This window comes from Paramormyrops kingsleyae, chromosome 16 (genome assembly GCF_048594095.1).
Source record: "Paramormyrops kingsleyae isolate MSU_618 chromosome 16, PKINGS_0.4, whole genome shotgun sequence".
Taxonomy (NCBI): Eukaryota; Metazoa; Chordata; class Actinopteri; order Osteoglossiformes; family Mormyridae; genus Paramormyrops; species Paramormyrops kingsleyae.
In genome coordinates, this window is record NC_132812.1 from 19,043,793 (window position 1) to 19,062,410 (window position 18,618).

At 39.0% G+C, this 18,618-nt stretch overlaps 1 protein-coding gene across 5 annotated transcripts in view; it reads right to left on the reverse strand.

Annotated features, from left to right (window-relative positions):
- The window catches only part of LOC111834140 (protocadherin-9), a 158,408-nt gene that overhangs the window by 73,434 nt on the left and 66,356 nt on the right, over positions 1-18,618 (reverse strand). The window contains exon 4 of one of the 5 annotated variants that reach the window (XM_023793110.2): positions 9,175-9,295. The exons of the other annotated variants lie outside the window; for them this stretch is intronic. Coding sequence (XP_023648878.1) covers positions 9,254-9,295 — 42 coding nt within the window. The 3' untranslated portion in view covers positions 9,175-9,253. Of the gene's footprint in view, positions 1-9,174; positions 9,296-18,618 lie in introns of those variants that run through there. 5 annotated transcript variants of the gene reach the window in all.

Genomic DNA, 18,618 nt, shown 5'->3' on the forward strand with positions numbered 1-18,618 from the left:
AGAGACAAAATCAAGGAAACACCATATGAGAAAAGACTTTAACTGCAACTAAATTACACATAAAGGCTAAAGTGACTAACATTAGGTTGAATGCCAGTGAAGAGATGACAGTACTTCAATACACAAGCTTAAGCCAGCAAATAAATTCCAAAAAGCCAGGGCCTAAATTGCTGGTGCATTGGTCAAAGACACTTTGGAATTATTTAATGCATCATGGGGAACAGTCTCAAAAATGACAGCATATGCCCAACACAGACAAGCTGCAAGGGCAAAAATGACAATGAGTCAGAGTCACCAAGGTGAACACTTAGGATAATTGCCAAGCACTACAACAGTATAGCCTTAAAATTACCACAGAACTCAATCAACATCTTTGTGACCCAGTGTCATCAAAAATTGTACATCCTGAGTTTCACAAAGCTAGAAATTATGGTAGCTGGAATCCACTTACATCTAGGGCACAAGATGCAAACACGACCCAATACACCACATGGACCCCAATGTGACTGAAAAAACAATAAATAATGCACCCTGATGAGTTAGTTATCTGTCACCTTATTCATAAACCCAAAAAGATTCAAGTTTGGAGAGGATGCTTTCAACTCATCAGCGTCTGGTGCCAAATGTTAAACACGGTGAGCGATCTGTAATGCCAATCATCTCATGGGAATCATTAGACTCAATGATCGCTCTGCATGGTCGTTTAACAGCCATAGAATATGAGGCCATTTTATGGGACCAGCTGCAAGTAGTGTTCCCCTATACACACTGCTAAACAAATTTAAGGATGACATCATGAGCAAATTCCTTTTATGGTCAATGAAAACATCTAAACAACACTGAACCTTTATGGGAAGTTTTCTGGAGCATAGAGTGTAAAGTAGATTTATAACCTCTTCATCCTTCAAAGAATTGAAGAGCATTTTCAAACCTTACTCTACAGGGTATGTTTTCATACCCCGTAGAAATTCATGATTGAAATCCAATGATGGAAATTCATCATTGGATTTCAGAAAGTTGATCATTGAATTACACCAGGCCTGTTTTTGTTGCCAATACTGTAACACATGATGAGGTAGCCTGATTTTAGGTCATTGGTCGTCTAATCATAAAACAACAATAAATGGATCGAGCTGAGTTTTGGAAATTTGCTCTTCAACTGGCTTTTCTTCTGTAGAAATGGTGTGACATCCCATTGCACACAATACAAAACACATCTGACAGCATTTCTAGAAGAAATTAAGCTTTTCTGAAGGCAGGGAACAGTGCTTTTCAGGTTCCGGACCTCAATATTGTCCTTTATACAGATAATGCATTTTTTTGGTCATTCACCACACTATAAGGTTTTTCTAGAAAATGTATGCATACCATGTTTTCCTCAACGTGAACAAAATCTGACCTGATAAATATTCAAAACTGTATGTAAATTAAAATGGAAGTTTATGTAATTCCATGATTTTCTTTAGTGTTTTCTTCTTTTTTTCAATAAACCAAGGATAAGATTTATAAAACAGCTATTTCCATGGTCTATTTTAAAAAGAAAGGATGCTTGAATTTTTAATGATTCATCTGAGAGATTTGCAAAACCTTTAATTCAAATACTGACACACTATTCAGAAGAGATCCAATATTAGATTAAATTACATTTTATATAAAATGTCAGATTAAATAACCTAATGTGATCATGTAATATAGGCTTTTGCGCTGGGATTTTTCTTTTGGACCTCAGCAACACCAATACACACAGAAGAATTCGGGTAATTGATCGGAGGCAAAAAAAAAAACTAGCATATGCCATCTTGAGGTTTGTTGCCATGAGCATATGTGGATAAGTTCTTGTAGAAATGTGTCAAAATGTCTTAGAACAGTCACCATAGCAACACAAAGAATAACTTATAAACAACACTATATACAGTATATACATAAAAACTATATGTATGAATAACTATCCATGAATAATTACATTATTTGTCATCCTTGTCACTCTCCCCTGGTAATAGGAAGGAAGTTATGATCTTAGCATTTTTAAAACAATATGCACAACGATGTTTTTAAATGATTAAACTTCATTAAATTAAACATTCACTTCATTAAATAGTCACTGTTTTTGTTGTTTTAATATCTAATAATATTTATTTAATGGCAACATATCTCAAAGACACTGTTGAGTTCAAAGTAACTCATGCATTTAAACAGAGTGTGTACTGTATATAAACACTTCAAGGAATCTCAGTGGTGCAATGAAATTAGCATTGTAATACCCTTTTTCATATGGAAATGAGAATGGCTTGTTTGGGGCTTAGACAAAATGTAATGTGTGTAATGTAATTCACCACTAGCCTACACCACCGAGCCCCAGACTGGGGATGCTGACAAGATTTGAACCGTTTCCTTCATTCCCAAGTAAGAGAGAAAGTACAGTGTGATTAAATATGCGTTTTCATTTGAGAAATCACTTTTTGTGGCCAACAAACTTATCGTAAAATGCCTTCTCCTAAGTTCAAAGTCATTTCCCTTCCCAAAACTCTAATAGAGCGGGTTAGTTATATATAGGCTGTTTGAGCAGCGTCCTGTCCTGGCACTTGGCGGGTGCTGGTCTGTGGATGGAGGATGTGCACCTTCTGTCCTCCACCCAGAACGGCTGTGAACCAGGGGAACAATATGACCCTGCAAGCTTCTGTGGGCATTAGGCTCGTAGCCCACTGACCAATTACATTTTGGGATAGTAAAGCAAAAAAGAGGCAGATGGCTTTGACAGCAGACACTGAAGGGGACTGGAGCTTGGCCTGCATGCTCACCATTGTCTCATCCTTCACAGAGTCTCCTGCGTATCCATGGCAAACCAGATATATGCAAATGACCCTAAATCATGTCATGGAGTGGGAAATACTAATGCTAAATGAATAAAATACGGCTCTGATGCTCATAGTATATAGAACATAAAAGTGTATGCCTAATATCAAAGGTCCTTAGATGTACTGTATACCTTACTTAAGTCTGTATATTTAACTTTAACATATAGGAAGAGAAGGTATACCATATTGGTGAAATAAAATGTTTTCCAATAAAAGAGTTATTGAAAAGCAATAGTGAACAATAGAGTTAGGTTTTCTAATATATGAATCAACAACCATGACGCGTTCCAAAATGTATGGTGTACAAATAATGCCTCCGGTGACAGTATTTAATAGCTTTCATTAAATGTTTTCCAGCCACAAGGAGAGACTATACCAAGGGCAGGAAAATGCAGCTACTTGGAAGCTCAAAGGTTTTTCATCAATATTTCAGAAGAACAGGTTTATCTCTCATATAAAACAACTCATTGCCCTAAGGATCTGCCTCGCTCTGTAGTGCACCTCCCTGTGGAACAGCCTCAGATGATCTCACATGTACAGAAGCAGGAGCGTGCCTACGTATCGCTGGTGTTACGTGACTTGTTTTCGGGCCCTACTCACTGCAGCTTGCAGAGGGAAACGTATGGAACCACGTACCTCAAGCAAAGCAATACCATTGTATTTCCACTTCAAAATATAGCCGTCTTTATTTATGCCGTTCCTTTGTGATCTTTTACGTTTGAAACAAACAACGTATGTTTCAAAGGATGCAGTAAGAATTAACTCAGTTCGCCACTTTCAGGCAATAACATCAAGCAAGGTACTTTACATTGTACTGTAATCCCCTGTAGCCCACTCTGCATGAAAAAATTAGTATCCAGTTACTGAGGATTCAGAATATTTCCTGAACTTCGCAAGTAGCACACAATGAAAACCAAAGCAGCATTCTCAGTCACAGAGCCACAGCTGAAGACCTAGTATAAAGCTGTCACATAGTCCCCCATCAGGGTGTGACCATATGCTAAATGATCTTGCTCTGCCCACCCCTCACCCCAGAGTTGGCATTAAGTGCTTCTACAATTCGCTCTTCAATAAATACATTTCCTTATGTCTGCAGCAGGAGGAATGAGTTAAAATGCAAATAAAATGTCTATCTTGATTAATCTCGGTAGTATGGTATGTAACCAGAGTCACATCATGACCAAAAGCTCTCATATAGCCTAGATCAGGGGTCTCCAACTCCGGTCCTGGAGAGCTACCGTTCAGTAGGTTTTCTATCCTACCCGGCTTCTGATGAGCCACACCTGTTCTCAGGTAAATACCAGGAACAGGTGTGGCTCATCAGTATTGAAGTGGGACAGAAAACCTACTGGATAGTAGCTCTCCAGGACCGGAGTTGGAGACCCCTGGCCTAGATTGTCAGCCAGACACTGCGGCCATCTGATCATACTATGATATGGCAATCATTCATGTAGAATTATCACACTGATCACTTGGCACATTCAGCGTCGTCCTGGTATTGATGGCCATAAACAGGATGCTGTAATTAAACCCTCATGCTATAAATACAGTGTGATGGTTTATTTAGAACGCTGAATTCCCGCCACTGGAATGAGAAGGAAGGGTATAGGATGTAGGAGTGCAGCAACAATGACGCTCTGCGAGGAACATGATCTTAGTCACTGTCCTTAATAAGATTAGAGGTTTGAACGGTTCAGTTTTAGGAGCGCCGTTGTTGTGCCCATGGGGGATATGTGTAAGTTTAGTGGCTGAGGTGACATATTAGGGTCAATAAATTAGAAAAATGGAAGATGTGACAGTTGTTTCAAATAAAAGCTACAGAACATAAATGTTCTTTTATTTTAGTTTCTCCTTCGGTTCAAACAGTTTAAGTATTATTGTTTATGCTGGTGGCATAAAAAAATGCAGAAGGTGCCCCTGGTTGAGTAAGTTGTGATCAGAAGGACGTTGGTTCAGATTCTGTGGTCAGCAGACTGATTTCCTCGTTAGATCCCTGAGCAGGGGCCTTAACCCTCAATGCCTGCAGGGGGCGCTAACTCCGCTACTCCACCCCATGTAATGCCTGCAGGGGGCAGTTAACTCCGCTACTTCCCCCCATATGGACGTCGCTTTGGATTAAAGCCTCTGCTAAATAAACAAAATGTCATGCAATTTCATTCTGAGTAGGTGTGCATGTCTTTGGAGGGTCACTTAGAATCAAAATCTGTTTCCTTTTAATCAGCTTAAAAGCGAAAGACGTTTTGTTATTCCCTTTTTTCCTTTAATTTAATTCCCTATCAAGCACCTATCTGCCCTCTATGAGATGCAATTAGTTTATATAATTGAAATATACCAACCAGAACAGGTTTTATCACAAACTGGAACAGTGACCTATATTCAAAGTTTAAGCCCATATAATTTATACTTCTAATTTCTCTCTACAGCTAGACTTGTGTTATGATTGCAAAGAAGCTTACTTTCAGTTTAAAAATAAATATAAGTAGCCTGCCACTGTATTAAAATCTGCTGCCTTTTTATTGGAAAATAAAAAAAAAAAAACCATTTTAATTATTAATTAGGAAATGCTAATACTGAAGAATAGAGGGAAAATACACTTTAGAGACCAAGTTCTCTTTCTCTCTGTTTTTGAATACAAAGTGTTATTTTGAGATTGTGAATCGCTACATATAGGATGTTGCAGTGTGTGGCTCTTCTGCCTGCTTCCCCAACGGTGGAATGAGCTGCTAGAACACATCCAGTCATCAGATTCCCTCTCCACCTCCCTCAAGACCATTCTGTTCCAGAAATGCCTCTGCTGGCTTGATGTTACTCTGAATGTTAATGTTGCACTTCGTGCTGATTGAATCGTAGCCTTATAAGGTTCCTGCTTTGTTTGGCAGATGTTGTGTAGCTCCTGCTCTAATGCTGTTTACACTTGTACCTCAGCATTCACAGGAAGCTCAGCCTAGCTGCACTTATGCCTGTTCGAGTCCTTAACAGCGTCTAGGTTTGTAGTGTGTTATTTGCGTTACTTGTACATAGCTTTGAACAAATTTATCTGGCAAATACACTAATGTAAAAATAAATGTAAGTGATCTGTGCTTGTGTCCTGAAGATCATGGGATCAGTTGGATCCTGTGACTGAGAGAATTTCCAGACTACCATGAACTCTACATACTCCAGGGATCCTGTCGTAGCTTAATCTCTGATCCCCAGCTTTCATCAGCTGCATGTGATTTGGGACAAAAGTGTCGACTAAATAAGTATAAATAGAGCTACACAGTTACCTAGTCCATGTTTGGTCCCTTATGTCATCCCCTCACTATACTGTCAGCCATATGTAACATTGTGCCGACTGAGATCTGCTAAGACGAATATAAAATCAAAAACTCATGAACACAAATGGTATCAGAAGGAAATGCAGTACTCAGATACCATGGGCACATTTTTTTTTTAGTTAAGTTGTGGAGTAAATAAAGGCAACTTCATAACTTATGTATCGTTATCTTGGATCAAAAGATGTGGATCCTATATTCTATTTACATTCAGTATGTCTCTGATGACCAAAACTTGAGGGACATGCCTTATTCCACATAGGCAGGATATACAAATACCAAAGTACAAAAGTACAAATATATTTTTGACTTTTGAATATATGAATTCAGAATATTGTTCTCATAAACCAGTCAACCAATGCATTTCAAGCTGCTTTAAAGTAGGGAATATCGGGCACAGAAGAGGTAGACTGCAATTTATTAAAATAATTTACTGACCACTTAAAAAAAATGCATTTATGAGCAAGGATATTATGTATATTCTGTGAGGTTTCTACGCACCAAACTTTCTCTCTCTCTTAGATTGTGGTATATTGGAATGATATTGTCACATTTAGATGGACTGACTACCTACCGAACAAATATATACTGCATAAGGTGATTTTTTAAATGAATAGGGACTGTGGAAACTCATTCAGAGTAACAACTGCTTTAAGGCTTTCTCTTATTCATTATCCAGTATTTTGTCCCTTGTTGTCTATGCTACAGTAGTAGTGCATGTATTATAAGTGTAGCGAAATCTAATTAGGAAAGGTGTTCTAACAAAACGTCAGCTGTTTTTTCTTCTAACAAATACAAGTGGATGGAATATGCTCAGAATTAGTTTTCACGGGTGCTATTTCTATTTGTTAATCTCCATTCCAGCCACCTGGAATAGAGCTGTGGGACTGGTCAGAGGTTCAAAACTGAATTTATTTTGATAATGAATTCTGGCAAACACAGAAACATGTATGAAGTCAACATCTAAGAGTTATATATAGATAAAATGTATCATTAGAGGCCTCAAGTTAAGCTTTACATTAACTGCACCTTCATAATGCCTTTATGATGCATTCAAAGAACATTAATAAGCAGCATGTAAGTATACCAGAACATCCTAACATACCATAACGGTTTAATATACATTAATAACAAACATTATGTGATAATATGATTTTAATGTCTATTATTAAAGTATATTATTGCTGCCATGTCTAGTTCATGAAAATATTATGAGTGCACTGCTGTAATATGTGTTGCATGCTGCTTATGAATGTTCTATGAATTCATTATGAAGGTGCACCACATGCTCTATGAATGTAAAATGAACGCATTATGAACGTGCAGTTAATGTAAAGCGCTACCACATTCAGTTATGTTGAACATAATGTCACTGGGTTAAACTTAAGGTAAAACATCCTGGCTGAGTCACATTACAAGGCAACCAAACTGCAGACGTGTGGCATTCAAACAGTGTTGGAGTCCCATGCCACTGAAGACGTCCAGGCAGAAGTCCTCAAGTGCAATGCTTACTTGTAGGGGAAGTACTATTAACCACTTGTCCAATACCTAATACGGTTTCCTTAAACTTGCTCTTGAAAAATGTATGTTTGCGTGTTGGGCTGTACAGCCCACAGGGCTTGTCTCCAGGAACGAAAGACTGTCATAATGCCAGTGTCATCATAATGTGCCTTGATTGGTCTGGATGGTCATTTCCTCAGAAGATGGGGACTGCTGCACACTGACAGCGCAATATGCTTCCCAGGAAGATTGGGTTTCTCCTAGGCATGTGATTTGAATTTGGCTAAGGGCTCCATGAGCTGCTAAAGTTACTCACCTTTAGCTGTCCTGCTGATTTCTTCCAAATGTCATATAATATGCAGAAAAATACATGGAATGCTGGTGTCGAGCAGTATTATGGTTAGAGAACTGTGTTATTCGATCCTGAAACATTGACACTCTTGAATGTCTCAAGAACCCATTGTTATGTTAATCCCCCACCCCAAAATGCATATATATAAGTCCAAAATGTGCAAATTATTACAATATTTATATGCATTGTCTCAATATGGTTTCTTGTATTCCTGGGATTATCCTATTTCTTTGAGTCCTGTTATTTAAAAGAATGTGCGCAAGTTTTAAAAAAGAAGAACAACATAAATTTATAGTTTTATTCCTGATCACTTCAACCCAAAATCTCCCCATCGGACATAAAATTAAATCTAGGCATAGATAATTTGACTACAATTTTAAGAATAAGTGATAGCAATCACATTAACTGCACCTTCATTATGCATTCATAGGACATTCATAGGCGGCATGTAAGTATATCACACATGCAGGTGGACTGAATGTTCTACTGTAGGTGCAGTTAAAGTCAAGCATTACTGAATAAATATATCCATCCATCCATCCATCCATCCATCCCCCTTGCCTAGCTGCTTATCTAGTACAGGTCATGGGATGCTCACACACTCACACAAAACAGATGATTTTAAAAAGCCGTTCTCTGGGGGAGTACCCCAGAGCACGGGGTTACTGATTGCGTGCAGTATTGTAACTCGTAACAGATGTGAGCACAGGGGTGGACCTGTCAACAGGCAGCAGCCAGGGTGAGTGGAGGACAGCTACGGTAAAGATTTACTTTTCTTATCTGACTGCTCAATTCTTCGGTCACAGTGTAACTCCCACAATAGGAAGTGCAATTCTAGAACAGTCGGGTGGACCATGAATTTGACAGTGAGACCTGCACCATCTGCAGCTCTAGGTGTGAAATGCTATTATTGTGTCTCAGTTCTCTTATTATTTTCGTATTTGCAAATTTTTTTGTGTGATTTTTATTGTTGATGATTCAAGGTGAATTTTGTGTATATCAATGTACCCTAGTCAGCTCCATCTTATAGGATTAAAACTATGTTTGTTCAGGCGTGCAATGCACGCTGTCAAATATACATTGAAATGCTCAATTTCCCTTTTATCCACATCTTCCAAATGCATGATGGAGATCCTCTTTCAGTCTGTCTATGGCAGTGTTTGTCAGCCCAGTCGTCGGGGAAACCCAGACTGTCCCAGGCACGTTCCTGCTCCTTCCCACCTCCCAGGTATTCAGTGTAACTGCTCGATCACTTGGTGCATATGCTCTGGGACCTGTGAGGGAGTAAAAATGTTTGATGGGTCCCTGAAGACTTGGTTGAGAATCACTGGTTAAGAATCACCAAATAGTCTACTGTACCATATGAGGTATACTGCCTTGATAATTGTATATATACATTTTTTTAATTGAACATCAGCTTCCATATGTTTATTTGAGTGACAGTGTGTGACCCCTTTTTTGATTAGTATAATACATCCCCCCCTGCCCCCCGAAAATAAGAGTGGTGTGGTCTGCTCATTAGATCTGTGGTGTTAAAACCACCAGAGGCTACAATTAAAACAATGTTTCTCTATGGTAACATTTGAAAATGTTTTCCTGTTGTCCTCTTATAGAAGGTTGTGGTTTGTTGCTACACTTAGTAGTGTATAAACAAGCTGAAAGTATACATCTAAGACTATAGTTTTCAGAGAAGCAAAGTGATAAACTGGCAATTTGACGTTCTTCCGCTTCATCCATAACATCTTCTAAACAACAAAAAAAAAAATACAAGAAAGACTTTGTACCCTTTTAATTATGTATGGGAATCCAATGCCTTGAAAATCAAAGAGTCTTCTTTTTGTTGTTATGCATGCATGCATGTATAAAACACATTTCATTAAATGAAATGAAATGAAATGAAATGTGTAATGTGATGTGGCCTTATATAATACAAATTTATGTACTAATACAAATTATCTATCTATCTATCTAGCATTCATTCATTCATTCATCCTTTCATTTGTTGTTTTGCAGTGCTATTTATCCCAATATATAAATTAATATTATTTTAAACAGCCAGAATGTAATTATTTCCTTTCTTAATGCCCAAAAAAGGTGGCATGGTGCCTACCGTGGTGAACTGGGAAGATGTTGTTGTTTTTGTTCTATTTATTTCTCGTTCTTTGAGAGGCTTCTGCCTCTGAATAAAATGGAGTCTCTCCTAAGAACTAATTAGTAAAAGCCCATGCCACAGTGCAATTCAGCACCGTCTATAAAACTGCCAGCCGCCACTGACATCACCAGCCACACATCAAGTTCAGCCTTTTGTGATGAAGACAAGCATCTGTGGGACTGGGAACTGCACAATGTGAATAATAAAAAAGATGCAGCTTTGGCACAAAGTGGCACCATTACACTCTACTGTATATCCAAACAAAGTAGAGAAAAATGTTCATGCGTGTGTTAAAACTTTTTTTTTATTCTTATTTAAAAAGCCAGAGACCCCATTGGGTTTTGCGTGCTTTAACAATCCAAAGTATGACCTCAGGGTGGGATCTCCCTTTTAAAGCAGGTCTGTGGGGGGGGGGGGAAGCCAGACAAACTGAAATCAAAGGTGCCATAAACGAAGAAGAGCAGCCTGTCCAGAATATGGGCACCAGGACCCACCCCGAGAGCCTGGCCTTGGGGAGATGTTCATAAGCTAATGCCTGCTGGCCAGGCCTCCCATGTACTTGACGCTGTGGTAGAAGGTGGGGCTTCAGCATTATGCCGTTTTTGGCAAATATAAAGCGGAACCTGACATGGCTAATGGACACTAGGTACTTGGAAAACTGAGTACTTGTAAAACTGAGTATTTGGAAACTGGAAAGCGTCTGATCTCCATGCACAGTATGGGCTCCAGGATCTCTGGAGTTCTCCACCGTGAAAGACTTCTGCTAAGGAGCCAGTGCACAGAAGGGTTTCTTCGGAGTGACTGCCACTTGCGGATAGAAGACTTCAACACACACATGGGGACAATGAAGGTACCAGGAGGAAAGCTGGGAAGAATGGTCTCCCAGATCTTAACCTGAATGGTCACTGGACCTCTGCGCAGGACATTGACTGTCCATGACAAACAGCATGTTTAAATACAAGGATGCTCATAGGCATGCTGTCAGGGTCAGCCCCTGTTGTCTCACTCTGTGTCCCTTCCCCGTTTGGCCAGCAGGCATTGCTGGTCATCCCGTCCTTCATGTTTGTCTTTGAGTTTCCCCTGTTCTGTTGGCCTCATGGCTCAACACCTTCTTTGTACCTTCTGTCCTCTGTTTGAATCCCACCTCCTGTTTTTGTATTTTGCTCCCTAGTGTTTCAATTTAGTTTGTCTAGTTATTGTATTTGGTGATTTTGTATATGGTTTTTGGTTTTGTTCCTTGTGCCCCTGCTTGTCTTTACCTGTCTGTAATTCCCCAGTGTTCTGATTCCTTGGTTAGTTCTTAGTTTCCCTGTTTAGTTCCTTTGAGTATTAGTTTCACCTGTGCCCTGGTTCCCTGGTCTTTCTTAATTAGCCTCACCTGTCCTGTGTTAGTCTCGTTACCCCTTAGTATTTTAGTTCCTGCTTCTGTTCAGTTCCCGAGTGGTTCATTATGTGTTCTGTATGTGTTGTAGTTGGTTTGTATTGATTGTGTTTGATAGTCGATGTTAGATGTGTATCTGGTTTTTGTTATTCAGTTTTTGACCCTCGTGGTCCTTTTTGGTTTTGTAGTGTTTTCTGTTTTGTTTAATAAACCCTGTTTTGTTTTCCTGGAGCCGCTAGTGGGTCGTCCGCCCTTTCTGTGCCGGCACTATGCCTCGTTCCCGTGCCCGAGCCGCCCGCATCCCTGACACATGCATGATATATGAGACTGGCTTTACAGATTTTAAAGGGACACCAAAGTTCTAGTTCTAGTTATCAGGAGAAGATCACAGTTTAAAGCGTTCCTAGCCCTTGTGGCCACTTGAGTTTCACACTGCACCACGTAGAACATATGGGTCTGGCAGACCCAGTTGCAATAGTTTTATTAATTTTTTTATTTTTTTAAAAAAAATTTTTTCAATTCGCAAATATAAAAAATGTCGTCTTTACTGCAAAAAGTCATCCCTTATGTGTGATGTAATGCAAAGTAAGAGAAGTTGAAGCTGAAACTGAAAGTAGTGGCGAAAGATGCCCCATGTTTGAAAGCTTCGACTGGGTCCGGAAGACCCTCAAGTGAGCCAAAGGGCTAGGGAAGCCTATATATATATATATATACACAAACACACACACACACATATATATATTGGTCCACTGTGTGTGTGTGTGTGTGTGTGTGTGTGTAATATATATGTTTTATATATACACACACAAAACACATATTATTAGTACGGTGGACCAATTCTTTTCCCTCAAATAATTCATTCTCCATAGCCTACAAATCATTTGTGAATTGGAGAAGGCGCATAAGCGTGTACCCGGTTTATTCTGTGGGAGGTACTACTGGAATATCGGGTCCCAGGGCTACCACTGCGGGCTATTCAGTCCTTGTATGAATGTAATCAGAGTCACGTCTGAATCCTTCGGAGTGGGTGTTGGCATGAAGGCAAAGGTGCAGCTTGTCTCCACTACTGTTTGTGATTTTCATGGACAGGATAACAAATATGAAAGGCTACAGGCGACATCCACACTATTTGCAGATGCAGTTGTGCTTCTGGCCACATCCAACCAAGAACTCCTGCATATACTGTAACTGAGCGGTTCAATGCAGATGTGACGCAGAGGAGATCTGAATGAGCACCTCCAAATCAGAGACCATGGTGCTCTCTTTGGAAAGAACAGATGATGGCGATGTGCATGCCCATAGCGAATTTAGCTCACTTGGACTCCCCTATATGAATGATGTTGAGAGCGAACAGCTTTAAGGACACTGAGAAGGTCTGCATAGGAGAAGCTGGAGCTAAGTCATGAGGCGACACTTAAGGTTTATCTGTCAGTCTTGATCCATGTCTAAGGTCAGGATCCATGGGTAACTGCCAGAAAGAGAAGGTCAGGAGTACAGGTGTCTGAACTGAGATCCAAAACTGAGCTCCTGCTCCCTTAGATCAGGAAGAGCTCGCTGAAGTGGTGCAACCATCTTATAAGGATGGCAGCTGGGTGTCTCCCAGGGAAGCCGTTTCAGGCACGTCCCACTGGGCGGAGGCCCCAGGGCAAACTCGGGAAACGCTGGAGGGAATATATCTCTCAGGTGGTCCATGAGCATCTGGGGATCCCCATAAGGAACAAAGACCTCAGCCTTGGTGTGAGAGGGTCTCGTCTGACTTGCTAAGCTGGAGGCCAGTGCGACACTCATCAGGAAATAACATGATACAGAAGATAAAAAAACAAAGCAGTAAAAGAGGGGGTAGTTTACTGCAAAAGGCAAAGTCACCTGCAGTTTATCTCTGCCACAAAATGGAATTTTTATCCCATCACACAAAAACATTTTTTAATATTTAAGGAGTGCTGGAAATAGTGTATGATGCTTGAAACCTAAGAAGGTTCAGTGTTTTTATGTGGCACATGTTCTTGCTAGGGAAGGTGGGGATTGCCAAACAGCTTTTCCGTTTTCACAGAATTTGTGGAAAGGAATGTGCATTTCTTTTTTTTTTCCCTAGTGCTGTCAATGTTTCATAAAAAAGAATGAGTGATGTCACAGAGACATAGGAAGCATTCCTCAACAGGATGACATGGTACAGATATAAATAAGTCACTTTACACTGGCATCAACGAGTTTGATCATGAAACCACCCCCCCCCCCCCCCGCCTTCAGCACCCCTCGCATCTCACTGCAAGTGTGACTTGGAACAACTTCAGTTGTCGAAATTCGGGAAATGTGATGCTGACATGAAGCATTAACACTTATCAGATCACAGCGAGCACTTTGAAAATGCTGCTGCTTTGCTGTCTCTTTTAACTAAAATCATTAGTTCCTCAAGAGTCAGCAGATGGTTGGGCAGGAGAAAATTAGTGGCAGACAGTAGTAGTTTTGCAATAATGTGACTTTAGCAACATTAACAGAAAAAAATGAGCTGTGCAAATATATCTTTGAAGTTCCTGTCACTCTGGATAAATCAGTATCAGTATGTTTAATATTTGAATATGCTCAATCAAAACAGTACACAGATGCTTAAGTTTATGCTTTAATATTATTTTATTTCTATATTCATTCATTCATTTTCCCTACCAACTTGTTCTTGTACAGGGTTGCAAGGGTCCGTAGTCCATCCCAGGAACAATAGCCACAAGGCAGAGAATAACCGAGGATGGGCTCATGACCCTTTGCAGGCATCTGTTTATTTATTTGCTTGTTTGTTTTCTTGTTCAATCATTCGCTTATTTTTCTATCTATTTATTTATTTATGTATTTGAAATATTTATGTATTTGAATTAGTATTAGAGACAATTAGAGACAAGCAGCAAAACTGATATGTGAGTTTTCAAATCAGCATGAGGCACTTAACATGGACGGATTGCAACAGTATAGAGAAGCAGTGCTTGCAGGACACAAAAAATATGAAGCAGCACTTCTGGCAACAAAGGCTGTACATCATCAAGCGTCACAAAGCTGAGATTTATGGCAGGGCAAATCGATTATATCTAAGGCCAATGATCAAAGATGCAGAAACTGGTGTAGGAAGCAAAGAACTTGGACCCCTAAGCAACAGAAAAATAAATATGGTGTGATGATCCATCTTTCACTCTTTTTCATTCTTTCACTCTCTTACTGAATGGGTTTATGTTTGGAGAAAGTCTGAACTGTCTAAACATAAGAGAATGTCTTATGTGCTTCAGTGTTGCCTACTAAGGACTATTCCTGGGTGCTTTTTGGGGGAAATTGCATGTAAATGAACCTGCAGTGTCGACTCTCATCAACCTCATGAACCAAAGTTTTGATATACTGTGACGTTGGCACATTTAGAGAGGTGTATAAATTCCAGGGGTGTCAGAAATTGCGTCCACCCCAATGCCGCCCCACTACCTTCCCAGTTAATAAATAAATACATAATCAACAGTGCGTTTTTTATCTTTCATCAATCTGCCTATTACCAAGGCCAATTCGCTGCACATTCAGAGAGCAAGGATGAAACCTAACGGAGGTTGTAGTCATGTATCAGACAAAATTATTTTATCATATGGATCAGTTTTTTTAATTAAGTGGTACTTTGTTATGAAACAGTACCCTTAATGATGATAGTCTTATTTTCAGTGACAAATATGAGCCGACAACAGCGAGACAGCTAAGAGAGATTCAGACCAACCTTACAAAATAATATCTTACAGAAGATATACTTAACTAAGAACAATTCTGGAAGCACTTTGGAGCGTTAAGAGACAAGTTAAGGTAGAACTTACTAACGGCATAGCGTTAAGCTGGTTTTGGGAAACCGCGTCCAGTTCCCATACACATTCAAGAATGGTTTCATGAACATCAAGATGAAGTAAAATAGTTTCCAAAGCCTCCACCAATCACCAGATCGGAATTTAATTGAGCCTTTTTAGGAGGTTAAAGTGTACAGAGTGCAAAGAAGATTTCAAGGCTTTTCTTGCATTATGGACAGTTCAGGATTGTGTAACACTTTCAAAAATGATTGTAGCTTTTCTCAAGGCAAAGGGTGGCAATACTCATTATCAGGTCCTCAATATTAATGTTAATACTGTTAGATCGGTTCATTTTCCCTTTTGCGAAACATTCCACAAGATTACCTAATGTACATGTACATAATATAACCTTATTACTTAGAAAAAATGGAACAACAACCTCGTGAAACCTTGTGCTGTGGACCAGATGTTATGGACAAGCAGTAGACATTGACAAGCCAAAACAAATTCATTAATAGCCTGTTTCCTAAGGCAGTAGTTATCTCCTTTCATTTTTTGTAAAGGTGAGCCCACAATGGCATTTATAATACAAGGACATGCACAACTGCTGAAAGGAAATGGCATAATTATAAGAGGATGGTAAAAAAGTATGTAACGTATTCTGCCAATTGAGACAGGGGCAATGTTTCATTCTTCGTCATCCGAATATCTTTCCTTCCTCCTGATCTTACCTATTTTTTTTCCTCATGAATTGTCATATATTGAAAGCCACTGATTTTACTAAGTGAAATTAAAAAAAAAGTTGATATCCCTTCACATCTACAATGTGTCCACTTAATCAGGTACCAGAAATTCAAAGGACTATGAATAGTGAGAATAAATGTATAATTTATTTAAAATTTCAACCTATTCCTCTTTGCTATTGAGTCAGTGTAAAGATGATTGACGACCATTATTCCAGACAAGAACCTAAAAGGAATCTTTGCCATTTGAAAAGCGCATGAGAATTTTCCCAGTGACAGGACACCATTCAGCCCGTCTTTCTTGCTTAATAAAATAATAATTGTCACAAATTGTTGCAAAATTTTATTTTAAAACTGTACCTGTACAAGGAAGCAGGCCAAAGATGATGTTCTTAAAGAAATAATGTTTTTGATCTGCACCCCCATATTGTTGTTTGTTGCAACTTTATGTTCTTGAAAGTATAAAACCACACCCCCCATGAAAAGGAAGTCTGTAGAAGTCCATGCATTAGTAACATTACCTACTGTACAAGCAAGAAAGAGTACCCAAGAAAATGTTTTAAAGGGAAAAAAATCATGCAGAAAGTTTGTATTGTTCCTAAATGTTACATATATAATTAACTATTGCCCACTTACAATCAGTCTGTGTATTTTTTTTTTATTTTCAACTTTACTTCTTCCATGAAATCGTATAGCTTAGTCTACTGTTCAATGCTCACTGACTGCTCATGACAAGAATGATTTTTTCCTCTTGACCTATGACATCCATTTCTCCATGTCTCCTAGAACATTCCTTCCTATATCAGTGTAAACTATTACCTGCTTGGAAATAGCTAATGAACCCCTTTCATGTCACTTGGAGTATAATGAGGGGTGAGTCAGTCCATTTCTTTTCAAAGACTTCAAAAGATGCCTGGGCTCTTGAAAGCCATATCTATAGTGTGCATCGCAAATAAAAGCATTCCTCTATAGACAAATACTAAAAATGAAATTCGATATTGGACACTGCAAGTCTATTATGTATGTCACCTTATGCATCTTAATGTGTTAATTTGCTATTAGGAAACCTGTGATGGATCCAAATTATTCAAGCCTTCAACACTCCTGCAGCATTTTTCCATATGTGGATGAGTCATTCGTGTGATTCCATTGCTTCGACTTTGAATCATTTCTGTAGTAAGCAGTAAACCATTTTCTGCCATTGATATTTATTTTTGGAAATCCATCCACAGATGATAGGATTACTCCACATCTGCCTAATGTAACAGTGTATTCTTCTTTACCAGCATTACCATTCATGGAATCCACTTTCATTTTTCCAAAGTTGTGATGTGTCAGCTTCAAAGACTAAGGAAGCCTATTTGTGAATCGGTTCAACATGCCTTGAGGTGTGAAATTCTTTATATACGTATGTGTGTATGTGCGTTCGTGTGTGTGTGTGTGTGTGAGTGTGTGTGTATCCTTATAGATAATACATCAGAAATACTATAAGGCCATTTTACAGGAATCAAGTACAACAACATTTAGTTTTCTCATTTCCCATCTTACCCTACTCTGACAGACACATACATGTGTACACACACACACACACACACAGACACACATGGGAAAAATGCTAATGCTAACTACGACAACCTTAACCCATACCCAGCCTTAACCATAACCATAAGTAACCAAACAAAATACAAGAGTTTTTGCATTTTTAGTTTTTTCATTGCAGTCACGGATTTTTATAAAATAGAGTTTTCCCTTAGGGGACCAGGAAAGGTCCTCACGTTGCAGGGACATTTGGTCCTCACAAGGTAAGGTATATCTGGACCACACACACACACACGCATACATGTTACATGTACACATACTGTAGCCACACACTTAACTGAAGAAGCCAACAATGATATATATACATATATATAATGAGATTCTAATTTGTCGAAAGAGAATATATATGCTATGACATGTGGAAGACGGGGCTGCGGCCATCATCTATCCGTCCATCTGTTTTTCTCGCTTATCTTATTATACAGTATGTGGGTTTACTGGGTTTTTTTCCCTCTTTATTATATGTTCTGTCATCTGAGTAATAGAAGTTTGCCTGCAGTGAATTACACCAGTATCATTTTGGGAAAGGGGGACACACACAAGGAATTGTAGCACCCTGTAGTATCTTGCTATAAACACAGCGCAAGTGGCCTGTTTGTAAACTCGTGGCAGTAAAAACAGACAGTAAAACATGGCAGCACATCATCTCTCAGGTGTATATGATCCAAATATATATGATGTCATTGATTTAATGCTTTTCAAATCGAAATATCTCCACATTCACATATGATCAACTGCATTTTTTACTCACTGTTTTAAAGTGTTTTTGACAAGATCTTTGTTTTGATTTGATTCACCATTTAAAGCTGTATCTTTGACCTAGTTTTTTAGGTAATGCATTGCTAGTTTTGACTTCAAAAAAATCATTAACTCAAATCATCCACAGACAAACAACGAAAATCGTCCACACAGAATTAGTGCTGGC